This window comes from Peromyscus maniculatus, chromosome 20 (genome assembly GCF_049852395.1).
Source record: "Peromyscus maniculatus bairdii isolate BWxNUB_F1_BW_parent chromosome 20, HU_Pman_BW_mat_3.1, whole genome shotgun sequence".
Lineage (NCBI taxonomy): Eukaryota > Metazoa > Chordata > Mammalia > Rodentia > Cricetidae > Peromyscus > Peromyscus maniculatus.
In genome coordinates, this window is record NC_134871.1 from 59,049,266 (window position 1) to 59,066,213 (window position 16,948).

At 47.3% G+C, this 16,948-nt stretch overlaps 1 protein-coding gene across 4 annotated transcripts; it reads left to right on the plus strand.

Moving 5' to 3' along the window:
• The first annotated feature begins 6,519 nt into the window (after positions 1 to 6,519).
• Positions 6,520 to 13,263, plus strand: Acr (acrosin). 4 transcript variants are annotated; one of them, XM_042264497.2, is made up of 5 exons: positions 6,520 to 6,655; positions 8,117 to 8,323; positions 8,535 to 8,818; positions 11,919 to 12,064; positions 12,639 to 13,263. In XM_042264497.2, the coding sequence occupies exons 2-5, from the start codon at positions 8,208 to 8,210 to the stop codon at positions 13,215 to 13,217; spliced, it is 1,125 nt and encodes a 374-aa protein (XP_042120431.1). In that variant the 5' UTR covers positions 6,520 to 6,655; positions 8,117 to 8,207; the 3' UTR covers positions 13,218 to 13,263.
• The last annotated feature ends 3,685 nt before the right edge of the window (positions 13,264 to 16,948 follow it).

Sequence of the window (16,948 nt, forward strand, 5' to 3'; positions counted from 1 at the left end):
TCCTCCGAGATCACCGTCGCTTTTTTTTTTTCTTCTTCTGGTGCTGGGGACGGAACCCAGGCTGGTACTTTACCACTGAACAGTGCAGCCACCCCACTTTAAAACCTAAGATTTGAAACCTTCCAGTATCTAGTCGTTTTATAAAATCTACTTTGAATTTTAAATTCCATGTCCCTCTCCACTGTGCTGATCCTTGGCTGCTGACCGTGTTTGGCCTCACTTCCCTCAGGGTTGATGCAGTGGTTTCTATCTCCATTCCTACCTTCTGTCCCCAGCACCGCCAGATGGCAAACGCAGCTAGTGAAGGCCCCCTAATGCCCTGCTCACCTTTCCTATACTTTCTCTTGCCTGGCACAGGCCTACCTGATGATGCTCCCAGCATCAGGACCTGTAGTCCTAGACTACTGTGGTGGCACTTCAAGGCTCGTTGTCTGCTCACTTCCGCTTCCTGCCTAGATTGCCCACCCTTTGCCACCCTCCGGGGCTGTGGTCCACATCCCTTCTTCGTGGGGACTCCCCGTGTTCTGCTTTTTCCAGAGTTCAGGTTGGATCCTCGCAGCCCCCGGTGCTGTCTCAAATGAGAGGAAATTGGCGCTTCTCAACCTTGGGTTGTCCCCCCCTCAAAGGCCAGAGCAAGCTTCTCAAGGCTGTGATGTTTACCTTTTCCTGGTACCCTGAGCTGTGCCCTAAACACAGATTTGACCTTCAAGAGCACGTTTGCAGGCACGTTACAGGCCAGCTGTCACTGGCCAGTCACATAGCGGGGCGCCCACACTCTGTGGCATTGAGACAGGTGTCTAGCCAGGAGCACAGTCAGGTGAACAGGCAGACAGATTCCTACTCAGCAAGACGTTGGAGCGATCTTGGAGGGATCAAGAGATGGAACATGCCTGCAGGGAGGCGCTCCAGAGAGGCAAGTGGGTTAGAGGCTCAGGCGTTAGGAACACAGATGACAGATTCTGAAGTTATCTCGGAGTCAAGGGTGGGGCTAGGGAGGAGCTGGTTAGGAAATTGGGGGGCAAGGGGGGGGGTAGGCCCCAGGCCTCTTTACCCAGGGCAAGAAGGTGGCCCAGTGGCTTCAAGGAGCAGATGAAGGTCTGGTGTCCTAAAGTCATCCTCGAAATGCCTGTGCTTCCTTGAAGCTTAATGACAGACTTAGACCTGGCTGGGCAGTGCACCTCACTTAACATTGTAACCCCAGGGCAGGGACCAGGCTTAGAGCCTGTTCTAGAATTGGAGTGGGCTCACTCTGCAGTGACTTCTTGTAATCATCTAGAATGTCGACGCTAGATCTCCAGACTCAGTCCTTACATACTTACCGTGTGTGTGTGTGTGTGTGTGTGTGTGTGTGTGTGTGTGTGTGTGTGTGTGTGTTATGTTACATACATACATATGTATGTACATATGTACACACATACATATTTGGTTTTCGAGACAGGGTTTCTCTGTGTAGTCCTGGCTGTCCTGGAGCTCACTTTGTAGACCAGGCTGGCCTCCAACTCACAGAGCTCTGTCTGCCCCTGCCTCCCAAGTGCTGGGGTTAAGGGTATGCACTATCACTACCTGGCCAACTTCCTAAATATTTTTAACTAGGTAACTACCTTTGGTTTTAAAGCTTATATTCAACACATTCGTCATACATTCAAATAGTCATCAAGACTGTGACACCATAAAATCACACATAAACACTTAGAGTGAAAAATTCCTTTTAGATAATTCTGGGTTTAAATATAGAGCGGACACCCCATCTCTGGGAGCCCCATCAGGCAGTATTGGGCCACTTGACCCGATAAACCAACAGAAGAGATGAGCAGTGATGGAAAGCAGAGAAACCAGTGGCATATCGGGAAGAGGAACCAAGTCTCTTTGGGGCTCTGACATGAACTTTAAGTTTATGTAGGGCAGGAGGCAAGAGGTATGTATAGGAAGCAGGCCAGCTCAAGTCTGGGTTATCTACTGGATCATTGTCTCAAACTTAAGTCTTCTCAGGAGACAAAGAAGTACTTAACTGCTTGATGGAAGCAATGTAAAGATTCTCATAATACAGTGATTATTCCTGCCTTAGGAACCAGTCTTACTGTCACAGATAAATGTCTTCCTTTGGTGAGTGATCTTTCTGCAGGGCTCTGCTGTATGAGGCATCCAAGGTGGCTGTAGGTTTAAAACAATGACTGGAGACCTTCAAGGGCCTTTTTTTTGGGGGGGTCTGGAGCAAGATAATATAAAACTGATAGTAAAAGGCTGGGAAGATGAGTCAGTCCGTGGGTCAAGTTTATGCCATGCAAGCAGGGAGACCTGAATTCCAACCTCCAGAACCCATACAGAGCTGGCGCTGTAGCGTGTGCTTGTAATCTCAGTGCTTCTAGAATGAGAAATGGGAGGCAGGGGCAGGTTCCCAGAAGCTCGTTGGCTGGCCGGTTCCCCAGCATACACAGTGGCAAACAACAAAAGGATTCTTCGACAAGGTAAGGCAAGGATTGGTGCCCCAGATTGTTCTCTGATATTCACACATGTCCTGGGGCATTCGAGTTCTCATACACGTGGGAATATAGCGCGCGCGCACGCGCGCGCGCGCACACACACACACGCACACACACACACACACACACACACACACCACTCTGGGTAGAGTCAGGCAGGAGTAAACACCTAGAAACAAAAGCAAAGTAAACACATAGAAAATGAAGGCAGAGATGCTAGGCTTCCATTCTGCTTTTAGTTACTCATGGGCCCAAAGCAAAAACAGTTTCTAAGTGTTTGTGATAATTGCAACTTTATACTCATTAAAATTATTTTAAAATGCCTGAGTAACCTTTTATTTTGTTAAACTTTTAAAATTATTATTATTATTACTATTATTATTATACTGATTTGTTATTTGCTATACTAATGAGTTCATTCTTTTGTTTTGTTTTGTTTTTTTTGAGACAGGGTTTCTCTGTGTAGCCCTGGCTGTCCTGGAACTCACTCTGTAGACCAGGCTGGCCTCGATCTCAGAGACCTGCCTGCCTCTGCCTTCTGAGTGCTGGGATTAAAGGCATGTGCCAGCATTGCCTGGCGTCATTTCTTGTTTGCAAAACATATTATTGCACTCTTGTTTATTTTGTGTGTATGCGTGTGAGCTTGTGTGCGTGTTGTATGTGTGGGGGTCAGAAGACAACTTGGGGCTGTTGGTTCTCTCCTACCACCATGTGGGTCCCTGGGATTGAACTCAGATCATCAGGCGTGGTGGTAGGTACCTTTCCCTGCTGATCCATGTTGCTGCTCTCCACTTCTTGGCCATTTCCCAAGCCTTTGGGGATGCTTCTCAGGTAAAACCTGGCACCCATTTACAGTATGGGAGGCCTTCTAATACTCAGTGGTTAAGCTGAAACCTGTTAACCTATTAACTCTCATGTTGGTGAGGAAAGGACAATCTAACCTTCCTATGGGGAAGGCGAGACTTACTGACATAAAGGTTGAGAAAGAGGGACTGTGATGCAGAGAAGAAACATACTTTTGTGATTCAGATGAGAGCTCCCAGATTGCTGAGAAGAACCCTGAAGTTGGCTTAAGTTCTCCTTTTCCGTTCAGGTAGAGGAGGGGCTGACTTATGACATACAGAGATAAAAATCTCATGGTCCTCCAGTAGTTGTAATCTCCCTCCCCCTTTCTGGCCTTGAACTCATTCTGTAGCCAGGCAGGATTTGAACCTGTGATCCTCCCCTTGCTGCAGCCTCCTGAATAGCTGGGCCTATAAGCCTTCATCATGAGGTTCTGCTAGCATACGGATTTTTAAGTCACAACTTGTTAGTTCTTAACAGTAGAAGGCATGTATGTAAAAAGAATTTGTTGGTGGCGCACGCCTTTAATCCCAGCACTTGGGAGGCAGAGCCAGGCAGAGCTCTGTGAGTTTGAGGCCAGCCTGGGCTACCAAGTGAGTTCCAGGAAAGGCGCAAAGCTACACAGAGAAACCCTGTCTCAAAAAAAAAAAAAAAAAAAAAAAAAAAAAAAAAAAAAAAGAATTTGAGAGTCATGTAAACGAGAATTACAAAAGAGTTACAGTCATGTAAAAGAATTTGAGGTATTTACTCTTTGAAGGCTGAGCACTGGTTTAAATTGTTCACTAAAGATGTAAATTTGGAAATTAAGTGTTCTTACAGATTAATGAGGAACCTTGGAATGTTAATCATGGCCAGAGATTATGTTCATTCTTCATGTTTGCTATCTTGTATATTCAGTTATATATTTCTTATGCCTTCCCTGTTCTATTGGCCATTGTGTGGGATCAGGTGCATATTACTGAGAAAGGAGACTCCTTCCTGTGGTTAAAGAGTAGATAGTAGAACGCAGGTCCTTTCTCATAGGCCACATTGTTCTTACTCCAGTTTAGAGGCTATGACAGAGGGCAGAGCCTCAAGGTGAGAGCTGTTTGCATTAGGGAGGAGGTTCTCAGGCCCCTGAGGCCATGTCCTACTGACTGACGTTGGAAGTTGAGATCTCACTTTTATTTAGGGGAAATAAGATGACCTCTCGTTAGACTATAAGAGAGAAGCAGATGATTTAACTCATCTCATTACTGAGATAAGAGTTAAATCATCTGCCACTCAGACAGTGGAAATGAGGTCTCATCAATTCCAGGTAAAGGAAGGTGAGATGTCCTGACCTGGGACATCTGACCTGGAGGGAGAGTAGGCACTCATGGCTCTTAAACATCAGAGCTGGGATGGAGAGATGGCTCAGTGATTAAGTGTGCTTGTTGCTTTTCCAAAGGACCTGAGTTGGAGTCCCAGTTCCCATGTTGGGCAGTTCATAACTGCCTGTAATTTCAGTTCTGGTGGATCCAGTGCCCTCTTCTGGCCTCACAGTACCTGTACACACAGCATATAGTCACATAGACAGATAAGCCCTCTTCTGGCCTCACAGTACCTGTACACACAGTATATAGTCACATAGATAAGCCCTCTTCTGGCCTCATGGTGCCCATACACACTCAGCATATAGTCACATAGACAGATACACGTAAGTAAAAATAAAATAAAAAATTTTAAACAAAAAAGATTTTTAAAAAAGCATCAAGGCTAATAAGTTGAGACTTCAGAACACAGCCCTAAAGGAGGGGTGGATGTGGGTGTGGAGATACTCTATTTAGCAAAGGAGATGAGAAGAATACTTGGTGTTGCGGTAGGAAAGATAATAGTTTGTTGCATTCCAGGAGAGGAGATGTATTTCTAGCTCAAGGGGGAGGATGAGATCTTCTGGTCACTCACAGAGAAAAGATGAACCTCCAGATCAGTGGTTCTCAACGTTCTTAATGCTGTGTGTGACCCTTTAGTACAGTTCCTCACGTGGTGACCCCCAGCCACAAAATTATTTTGTTGCTACTTCTAACTGTTGCTGTTATTTTGCTACTGTTAGGAATCATAATGTAAATATCTAATATACAGGATATCTGATATGCGCTCCTAAAGGGGTTATGACTCACAGGTTGAGAAACACTGCTCCAGATGCATGCCCAAAGAGATGAGTCCTGATTGTCAGATAAAGACTGGATGCCCTGATACCCTGTGATCTGATACTCTGGTAGAGTATCTAAGACCTTCTTGCACTCAAATAGAAAATGCGGAATTTTGTGACTCATAGGCAGTGGGGATAGGATCTTGAGATAGGCAGACATGAAGTTGAGCTGAGAACTTTGGACAGAGTAGAGAAGACTTTGAGATATTCTTGGAGAGGAGGGGAAAGCATATGACATTTAGGTAGGAGATGAGACTGGACTCAGGGAGAGGAGACTTCTTGGTAGGGGAAATGAGCACTTCTGAAACTTCATTATGGAGCTGAGAACAGTTGAGGTACACTCTTCCAATATTCAGCTAGAGGATATAAGATCTCTAGATTTTGGTAGAGAACATGTGACAAGATGCCACTCATGGAAGAAATAAGACCTTGGGCCCTGATGGGGAAAAGAAGAGTTGTTTTCACATTGGGGAGAGGAAGTCATAGCTTTCTGATGCTCGGGGTAAGATATTCAAGACTTTATGGCTAGCTTAGGGAGATGTGACCTCCTAAAAGTTATATAAGAAAGTATGACATTTAGTTAGAGAAGAGACCTGGAGAAATCAAGATCATCCCATAGTCTAAGAACTGAACATACAGGAGGAGATAAAAATGTCTTGGTGAGCTGGGCAGTGGTGGTGCATGCCTTTAGTCCCAGTATGAGGGAGGCAGAGGCAGGCAGATATTTGTGAGTTCAAGGTCAGCCTGGGCTACAGAATGAATTCCAGGAAAGGCGCAAAGCTACACAGAGAAACCCTGTCTCAAAAAACCAAAAAAAAAAAAAAATGTCTTGGTGGGTAGGAAAGGTGGCATCTTGCGACACCCCTTAGAGGAGATGTAACCTTTCCATCCTATGGCAGGGTGGTGGGGACTTACACTCAGAGGAGACAAGGCCTTGTGACATCATTGCAGTGATGGTGGAACATCATGGTATGTGTTGCTCATGTCATACTATCTTCTGACAATTAAAAAAAAAACACTCGATGATGTGCAGATAGCTGTGATGAAAATTCCTGCGGTGTAAGTATAGGCGACGATCACATGTGGCCTCGCTTAGGTTCAAAAGAAGAGAGCTGGAGACCTTCGGGAAACGTTGTGATGCTCAGCAATGGACAGGAAGGTGGGCTTTGAAGTCATAAGTCAAGAAAATTCAAAATGGCTATTTGAAAGTGTTCTGATGACATATACTTCTCCCATCCCCACCACGTACCAAGGATCTATCAGTCAGTGGAACCTGACTTCTTTTTAGCTGTGAACACACTGTACTACCTCATTACAGGAGGGCCAAGCTGCTCTTTCAGTCCATGGCTCTGTAGTGTAGTGGTTTCAGCCCCCAAAGAGCCCATCCTGAACATTCATAAAGTCAGACTTCAGGAGATGTGGGATGAATGAAGGTCTTAGGACAGAGCAGGTGGGTTGTACAAGAGTCCCCCTCACCACCCCAAGGTCAGGGGAGTTTGCGCAGGAAGTTGGGATGTCACCTCAGCACGAATCAGTTAATCAAGGAGGCCTGCCTGGTCTAACTGCTGAGGTGGGGGTGGGAGATCATCTTGCTGATTGGCCAGAAGGCTGTGGAGCTTTGTGAGGTCACAGCTTGCAGGCCAGGTTAGGGCAGGAGTATGGTAGAGATGCTGCCAACTGTCGTTGTGCTGGTCTTGGCAATGTCCGCGTTTGCCAGAAATAACTACACGTGTGAGTAAGTGTTGGGGGAACCTTGGTGGGCGTTAGGGCATCTTAGGAATAATAGGTCCCACCTAGACTCCCTTTGTCCAGTGCTAGGATCAGTAGTGAGCTGAGCCATAGCAGGCTCTGGATAGTCTCAGTTCCTGTGACCCGCACCCCCAATTCAGACCCTTCCTGCTTCCAGAACCATGACCCCAGAATCATTAGGTTTCCAGCTGCCCATGGTTTCCCAGAGAAAGAGACCCCTCCTCTCTCTCTCTCTTCCCACTGCTCCGCCAGTAACTGGCTTCATTGCCTCTCAAGCATTGGGTCCTAAACTTTAGGAGCCGCTCTTCTATGGACAACTGAGGTAAATCACCTGTGCATGACTCCAAAGGCCTCATATGCCGCTGCACCGCGGTCTACCTGAGGACTCTTACTCCTAGTGGACCACAATGCAAATAGCTCAAAAACTATCGGTAGTCTTTCCCCGGGGACGCAGTTCCCAGAGCTTCCCACTCAGGAGTCCCCCTGCGTCTAGAGTGACCCCAATGCTTGTGAGCCACTGGGTCGGCTTGCAGCTGCTTTCTCCAGACCTGGTGCTATGGCCCTAAGACCTCCTTAATCACGTGACACTTGCTTGAGTCTCCCATCCAAGGTTGGTCCTGGAAAACAGTTACACCCCTCTGCCTCCAAGGCACTTTGAACTCCCACTGTGTCCTGGGATCCCTCACTGCCTTCAGGGCCTGTATAGATATTTCCTGGAGACTGTGGCCTCCTGCATACCCTCCCTTGAGTGCCCTCTTTCTCAGAAGTTCCTCCCCATCTTTCCCAACCCTGTGTCCCTGCCTCCCCCCAGGTGAGGTTCAAAGACTGGATGCCTCTTCTTGGTTTGAGCAGTGTCCTGGTCTCTCCTCAGTGGCCCCTGTGGGTTACGATTCAGGCAGAACCCGCAAGCAGGTATCCGGATTGTCGGCGGGCAGAATGTGCAGCGTGGGGCCTGGCCCTGGATGGTCAGCCTACAGATCTTCATGCCCCATAACAGCCGCAGGTACCACGCCTGTGGAGGCAGCCTACTCAACTCCCACTGGGTGCTTACAGCTGCTCACTGCTTCGATAACAAAAAGTACGTTGGGGACACCAGAGAGGGAGGTCTGCAGAGTACTCTTAATGGAAAGGGACATTCCCCGGGGGCTATGCCCAGGAACTCTGTGGAGCTCTGGGGCCACATGGTAACCAGATTCTTGACAGGGCTCTGAGGGGCATTCTCACCACGGGCTTTTTGTCTAGCCAGCCTGTAAATGAGAACGACTGGCTTAAAACCTTTGTGCCCACAGAAAAGTCTATGACTGGAGACTGGTTTTTGGAGCACAGGAAATTGAATATGGAAGAAACAAGCCGGTGAAAGAGCCTCTGCAGGAGAGATACGTGCAGAAAATTGTCATCCATGAAAAATACAACATTGTGACAGAGGGGAACGACATTGCTCTCTTGAAGATCACTCCTCCAGTTTCCTGTGGGGGCTACGTCGGGCCTGGCTGCCTACCTCATTTTAAGGCTGGTCCTCCCAAAATTCCCCAGACCTGCTACGTGACTGGGTGGGGATACATAAAAGACAAGGGTGAGTATAGGTGGGAGCCCCTTGGTGGGCACTGGTGCCCACTCTCCTTGCGGTCTTTCCATGGCAGGGGTCATGTACTGATGCGTGGCTGAGCTGTTTCAGTTCTCATGGAATCATGAGTAGAGCCTTGCCATAGGCCCTTTCATAACCAGAGAATTCAGTGTGAGAGAAGCTGAGTCCGGATTGTCTGAGGGCATGACTGGCAATAGCCTACCTATGGGAAGGCTGCATGGCGGGTACGAGCAGAACCTTGACATACTCTAGAATGTAACAAAGCTGTGTGAGTCCATCAGCTGGAGGCCCAACGGCTAGACTTTGGGCGTTGGAAACTTAAACTGAAGCAGTATTTGCAAAAGACCTCTGGATGTGGCTTTGTTTGCCATGGTGTTTTCCTCACGATTGCGTGGAAGGACTGGCCTCCGGAGTTGAGCATCTCTAACTTCTGTGGTCTCAGGGATGTCTTAATTCACCACCAGCAGCAGCAGCAGGTACCTGGGCATTTTTTCTTCCCTGGATAGTCATAGCACCAAGACTCACCATATCCTTCCAAGTTACTTGCTGTTCTCTATGTAGACTGGGAAGGATGTAGGTGGTGGGTATAATTTTCTTTGGGTCGTTAGTTCAAGGCCCTTGGGATTGTCTAGCAGATTATTTTTTTTGCCATTCAAGATGAATATAAGTGCCTTTTTAGCCCTCTGTCCTTATTCAAAGTGTCTGCGTTTTCCCTGGCTCAGATCTTTCCATGCAGCAATGTTACCTGGCCCACATGGCACAGAGTGAGTAGAGAGATGTCTTCTGTAGTAGACAAGCTGACAGGGGTACAGGAAATGTTCTAGAGTCATTAATGACTCCAGAGTCATAGCCTGACTCCCAGACAACCTCCCCATACCCTTAAAGTCAAGGGCCACTGTTGGTACCAGAAGTAACATGTCGTATCCTTAAGTCCCATCAGGAGGCAGCAGGGTACTGTCAGTGGGACAAGACTAAATAGAACTTGTTCCCTGCTCATGGACAGTCCTTTCATCTTCTCATAGGTGGTTGTACAGCTTTTTATTGTCACATTAGGGATGTGGAAATGTGACTGAAACTAGCCGAGTCATCAGTTTCTTCTTTGATGTTGGAAAGTCTAGGCTGTCTAATTCGAGGCAATTTAGTCATTTGGGGTGTGCAACTCAGCCTTTTTTTTTAAATTTGGAATTCCTGCTCCCCTCACTCTCTTTCCCTAGAGGTGATCTAATTCTTTAAAGCAGCAATTCTCAACCCTTGGATTGCGACCCCACCAATAAACCTCTGTCTCTGAAAATATTACATTCTGACAGTATTTACATTACTGTTACATTTATAACAGTAGCAAAATTACAGTTATGAAGTAGCAACAAAATAATTGTATGGTTGAGGTCACCACAACACGAGGAACTGTATTAAAGGGTCGCAGCTTTAGGAAGGGTGAGAACCACTGCTTTAGAGGTTTGCTACCTGTCCTGTTCTTCAGGGAAGGGGGTCCCACCCTAGCTAGTTTAGTTTTTACTGGCCTTTGCTGGCATGTGACTGTAGCTATTTGAGCTGGGGATGGGTACCTCATCCCATCTGCTGGTGCCTGTGGTGTCCTAAGCATGAGGACACACATTATTCAGCTCTGTCTTGTCTTCCCTCTGATTGTATACACAGTTTGTGTTCTTGTGGTCCTTGGGTAGCTGGTCTCTGGTTCTTAGAATCCTCTTAAATTAGTGAGGGTATCTCTCATTTTTGTCTTGCAAACACATAGCTCCTATAAAGGCCCCAGTCTTTAAAAGTCCCCAGGCCCCAAACTCCCATAGCTTGTTTATTTATGTATGCTTGGTTCTGCCTCTGATTTGGGTCTGGGAGAGGTACCTAGATATTGTTCCTTTCCCTGGGTTTCTGAGTTCTGATAGCCCTCATGTTTAAATTGTCTGGTATTGAGAACATTCTGTTTCAGAACACCTGGCTTTTCACAGTGAGGTCCATGACTTTTAAGACTATGACCTCAGCTATAGACCTAAAAAGTTCTCTTAATGACTAGCGAGGTGGGTCATTCCCACCCCAGGAAACAATGCTTGTACAAACCTCTCACTGATGCTTGGATATGAGGACAAGCGGAAGTTCTATTGAAAACAGAAAACAAAATAAAACATCCCCTGCTCCCCACCCCCCCAAAAAAATCCTTTAAATATCCAAAGCTCAGGAAACATGTATTAAGCAGATCCCTACAGCCTGCCTGCCGAATGTTTAGCCCTTCATGTATGGACTCCATGCATGTACAGACTGCATGCATGTACAGACTGCATGCATGTACAGACTGCATGCATTTCCTGTCTTACCACCGGCACTTGCATGGTTGTGTTTTGTGTGTGCCTTGCATCAGGGTGTACCACATCTGTGCTGCACATAACATCCAAACCCACACTGCCATGGGAGGGGGCTATCAGAGGTGCTGCTGGCTGCATGTGATGACGGGGCATGTTGGTTGCATGAGCTGAAGTGTGACTGTGTCTTTCCTAAACCCCGTGATAGAGTCTGTGGTAGCGAATGAGGCCCTGACTCAGCTCTCCTCTTCTAAAAATCTCCTCAAGGCAGATCTGAGACACATGGGAGGATCCCGTCTGAAGCTGGGTGGAGGAGTCCTAATGGAGGATTAAAAACAGGGAGGGGTGACTTCTAGACACACTGTGGAGAAAGCAAGGTGTGTCTCAGTCATGGCGTGGAGAGGGGCAATCCTGGCCAAACTCGTGACGTAGGTGGGTGGTGCTCCAGTCCCTCATCCACAGGGCGAACAGTAAGACTGAGTGCTTGGCATATACGAGGTGTGCTTGTTAGAGCTACAACTAACCTCCACAGCCCCTCATCTTGCATTAATATAGACATCGTCTATCCTTCCTTTCTTCCTCCAGGCAAAATCCTTTTTCTTCCGCCCCCATTTGCCCTTTCACTGTGCATTTCCTCCCCTCGAGTGTGAGGTGAGCCTGAGGAATCTTTGTTTAGTCACAGCATTCCGTAGGACGGATGGAAGTTCTGGGCGGGAGGAGGCGGGGCTTCCTTCCTCTCCCCGGTGAGCACTGACCACTGTGTGGCCTGGCTGCAGCCCCCAGGCCATCACCTGTCCTGATGGAGGCACGTGTGGATCTCATTGACCTCGACCTGTGTAACTCAACCCAGTGGTACAATGGGCGTGTCACAACAACTAATGTGTGTGCAGGGTATCCTGAAGGCAAGATTGACACCTGTCAGGTAACTTTCTTCTGGTGCCCAGACCCCTGGGTTCCTCTAGGGATCCTAGCCCCCACCCCCCAACCCCCCCAACCCCCACCCCACGCCCCCGAGAAAACCTCATTTTAGGTCCCTGATCTCCATCCTCTCCTCCCCTTACCCAAGAGCTCACTTGAGTGACTCCTCCCCTGATACCTTCTTCTTAACATTGACCATCACAGCTAAGATGGGGATGATATCTACCATCTGTCACACTTTAGCATCTGATCCCAGCATTAGCACTCAGAATGCATTGCCCGAACCCGGTCCTGGAAGATAATGTTTTCCTCTTCCCCAGAACACAAAGTACCCAAGGCCACAGTGTTCACGAATGCAGAAAGCCACATGCATGTACATGTGAGCTCATCTTATCGAAAGGCATCTCAGGCCTTGCCCTTCACATTCCAATGGATATTGGTAGTCCTAACTTTACCAGTTGCATCTAAGGCAGCAGGAAATTATGTGGCCACAGACATTGTTCTCCCACAGCCCCATGACCCTTCTGGGAAGGGAGAGTGGCTCAGGCTGAAAGTGACCCCTCTGTCCTTCTGGACAGGGGGACAGTGGTGGGCCTCTCATGTGCAGAGACAACGTCAACAGCCCCTTTGTGGTCGTGGGGATCACGAGCTGGGGGGTAGGCTGTGCCCGTGCTAAGCGTCCTGGAGTCTACACAGCCACCTGGGACTACCTGGATTGGATTGCTTCCAAGATCGGCCCTACCGCCCTGCACTTGATTCAGCCGGCCACCCCTCACCAGCCTACTACTCACCCGCCGGTCACTTTCCACTCCTCTCCTTTTCACCCGCCTTGGTATTACGAGCATATGCCACCTCGGCCACGACCACCTCGGCCTCTGCCACATCGACCGTCTTTAGGCCAAGGCCACTCATCGCTCAAACCCCTACCTCCACCCCCAACCCCAGCCCACCCTGTGTCCTTTACTTACGGTACACATGACACGAAATACTACACAACACTTTCTTTTGCCCAGCGTGTCCAGCAACTCATAGATATCCTGAAGTTTAGGACTTACCCTTTGCATGACTCCTCACGTTACAGTGGATCAATGAACTACCACCGAGTCACCACTTTTGATCCTTTTTCCAACAAACCCCATGGGCGCCTCCATTCCTGAGAAAAGAGAGATGAAATAAAGCATATATTTGTATATAAATATATAAGCCTTCTGGACTTCTTGCCTTCCCCAACTCAACCCAAATCCCCCCTCCATCAAATTTATCCCCTCTCTCCTTTCACCCTCCAATAAAATGGAATTGCTCATACATTCATATTGGTTTTTTTTGACGTTGAATTTGAACACTTGAATAAAGGCAAACCAGGGCCAAAGGTCAAAGCATGGACCTTATTCCATACTTATTGATACTGGCAGGCGTTATAGGCCTCTGTTTATGGAATGGGAGGGTGGGATGGAAAACCTCTACCAGCTGAACTGACCAGAAAAGAAGGGACAGGCTTCTACTAGGAAGCCATGTTCTCTTAATGCTACCACGAGACTGGCCCACAGAGATGCTTCTGTATGAAAGACCAGGCTCCTCAGAGCACAAGGGATGACCAGGCTGCCTGCCCAAACAAGTGTCTGCCACCAAATAGTCTTACGACTGTTCGAATGTCACCTGTTCAGGGTTATTATTGGCCTGTAGCTAAATCTATTAGTTCCTGGATTCAAGCACATACAAACTTATTTGCTAAATTTTTCCAGGAATAACAGGGGGGGAAGGGGTGTCTTACGGATGCACCTGAGTTTGGAATGACTTACCATCATTAGATATTTAAGAACATTCATGGTAAGGAACAGAAACCAGTTTGAACCTTTTTTTTTTTTTTTAAAGTTTTTCCTTACTTTATTAAACCATTCTTTTAAGGACAATCATATATATAGTCAAGGATGCTAGAGTGAGGAAATCTTAGGTTTACGAGAGAGAAGTCGCAAGATAATTCCAGGTACTGTCTTCAGTGATGCTTCTTATCATTTGAACCTTTTTAATGATACAAAGATATGCAGAACCAACAGGAAAGGGCCAGAAGCCTTCTTGAGGATGAGAGAGCCCAGCAAGGCATGGACAAGGTCTGAAGTTTCCTCAGAGCGGCTGCTGGATGCCCAGTCCAGGTGTCAGACTTGCCCCATACTGCCTGAGGCTGGGGCCCGCCTTCAGCCAGATCGCATTTGTTTCCAAAGTCCTGGGAAGGACGTCCCGATGAGCTCTGTTCTGTGGTTTACTCTGGTCAAGAATCAAATCTGGTGTTTGGAGGAACTTCTTGTGTTATTAAAGATGGCCGGGCAGAGAGAGGGGACACCCCTTGAAATCACCATGCACTCAAGGTTGCTCTTTGCTTTTCCGCTGTGTTGTTTGGAATTAGTAGGAGTGTGAGGCCATGCTCTGACCGCTTTGTGTTAGCAATGAGAGCCCAGCTGGACCTCTGCTGGGTGTGCTTGCCCGCTTGATCTGGCTCGGCTGTGTCCCCGTATGCAGAAGTGAAACTTTTTGCCCCACTGATAGACTTTTGATTGTATGATCACCTTCTTGGGACCCCCAGACCTAAAAAGCCTGGCACCCAATGTGGGAGGCTCTTTCTCTGTGACCAAAGGTCCTGGGAACTGATTGCCATCCTGCGAGGTGCATCCTCCTGCCTTGTTGCAGTGGGCTCTGGATACGGAGACACCCTCAAGCTCCCGAACTAATGGAAACCCAGATTGGAAAACAAAATCGGCATTGTCGAGATAAGGGCCTCAAAGGAGCATGACGGTAACCCGGTAACGTCCGTGCCCAAACCAAGGTAAGAAAATTGGACTATAGAGTACTGTCATGTGGTTGGGGCATTTTTTTTTTTTTTAAGAGAGTGAGAATGTGGCTGAGATGTCAGTCACAGGCTCTTCAAAGTGGAAAACCAAAGGTCCAGGGGAAGCACAGGAAACCTCCAGTGTGTGCGGTGTGTGTGTGTGTGTGTGTGTGTGTGTGTGTGTGTGTGTGTGTGTCTGAGTAACTCCAGGGAGGACTTGGGAAAGGGAGAAATGGTTGTCTGGTGTTCCCCGTTTAGTCCATTAGGGTGAATTTTGAGGTTCTGAGAAGACAGCTTCTGAACCAAGAGATGTAGAACAACAAAATTTGGACGTGTTAATCCTGCTTTGGTGGCTGGAACACCCTGGAGGTTGTGTGGGTGTGACTGAAATGTTGAACCCAGTGGGATGCAAGTGTGGACTCCCGATCTGCAGCTTCAGTTTCTTGTGAGGAAAAAAAGCAGTTTGCGTAGAGCTCAGGTGATATGGGGGTGTCCACAAAAACTTCAGAAGTTAAACATGACCTCTGATGTTTTTCAAGGTCTTCACTATGGGAAAAGAGAGGCAGTTGAGCCTCTGATCAAGGCATCCCAGTACAAGATAAGGATGGGAAACCAGGCTCCCTTTCTGGGTAAGCAGAAGGATAAAAGATCTGAGACCAATAAGAATAAAATGTCATCTAAAGCACGTCCTCCAGGATTAGAACAAAAGGGGAAAAGAGATAACAGGTTAAGACTAGGTGTCTTAGGGTTTCGATGGCTGTGATAAAACACCATGACCAAAAGCAACTTGGGGAGGAAAGGGTTTATTTTAGCTTACAGCTCTCAGGTTTATACTTCATCATGAGGGAGGGCAGAGCAGGAACTCAAGCAGGGCAGGAAGCTGGAAGTGGGAACTGAAGCAGAGTCCTGGAAGGAGTGTTGCTCCTCATGGCTTACTTGGTCTGCTTTCTTACGCTACGCAGGACCACCAGTCCGGGGATGGCATCACTCACAGAGATCATAGGTCCTTCCACATCAGTCATTAAGACAATACCATATAGGCTTGCCTATAGAGCAATCTTATGCAGGCATTTTCTTAAGATTGCCTCTTCTCAGATACAGGTAGGTTTGTGTCAAGTTGACAAAAATTACCTAGCACACGAGGTAGGCGAACTTATAGAATATGGTAATGATAAAAGACCAAGAGTGTGGAGGAGATGCTTATGATCTTTGCTGGAGAAAGGAATCTGGGGCCCTCTTTTCTCTGAAACAATAGCAATAAAGTAAACAGAATAGAAAGAGCTCCTTATAAGTGGGGTCCTCTTGATCACCTCTCTTTTCATTTGTGCTGGGAGCTCCAGTTCTGAACGGCCAGCTCCGGTACCAGGTGCTCTTTATCCCTCCATCTCTAAATTAAGAATGAACCTCAAACAGAGACAGGGTACTCAAGTCTTTCCTTCTCAACAAAGGAATCTTTTCAACTGATGTTCTCATTCAGCAATATTTCCTAGGTGGGAAAAGAAAAGTATTGTCAACATCCCCCTTCCCAGTTCAGAGGTCTTAAATTCATAAAGGGAACTAAGGCTTTTGATATGTGATGTCTGGTCAATTGGATCAATACCTTGGGCCCCAACTTTGTACCTACCTGAGTTAATGTCATTATTTTTTTTAATTAATTTGTTTTATTTCATGTGCATTGGTGTTTTGACTGCACTGGAGTTACAGACAGTTGTGAGCTGCCATGTGGGTGCTGGGAATTGAACCTGGGTCCTCTGGAAGAGCAATCAGTGCTCTTAACTGCTGAGCCATCTCTCCAGCCCCTAACTTCAGTATTGAGTATTGCCTTCTCTGGTCAACAGAGGGGATGGTAAGAAGGGCTGTCTGCACATACATACATGTAGGCAAAACACAAAGACAAGATTCCTGTTTAAGTGGAGGTCACAATCTTTTTGGGGGCTGGAGAAATGGCTCAGCAGCTAAAAGCACTTTTGGTCTTGCAGATGACCTGGATTTGGTCCTCAGCACCCACATGGTGTCTCAAAACTACCTGTGAATTTCAGTTCCAGGGGCTCTGACATCCTTTTCTGA

Coding starts and splice junctions, on each gene's coding strand:
- Acr (XM_042264497.2), top strand. CDS start 8,208: ATGGTCAGCCTACAGATCTTCATGCCCCATAACAGCCGCAGGTACCAC. Junction 8,324..8,534: donor CACTGCTTCGATAACAAAAA/GTACGTTGGGGA, acceptor TTGTGCCCACAG/AAAAGTCTATGACTGGAGAC. Junction 8,819..11,918: donor GGGATACATAAAAGACAAGG/GTGAGTATAGGT, acceptor GCCTGGCTGCAG/CCCCCAGGCCATCACCTGTC.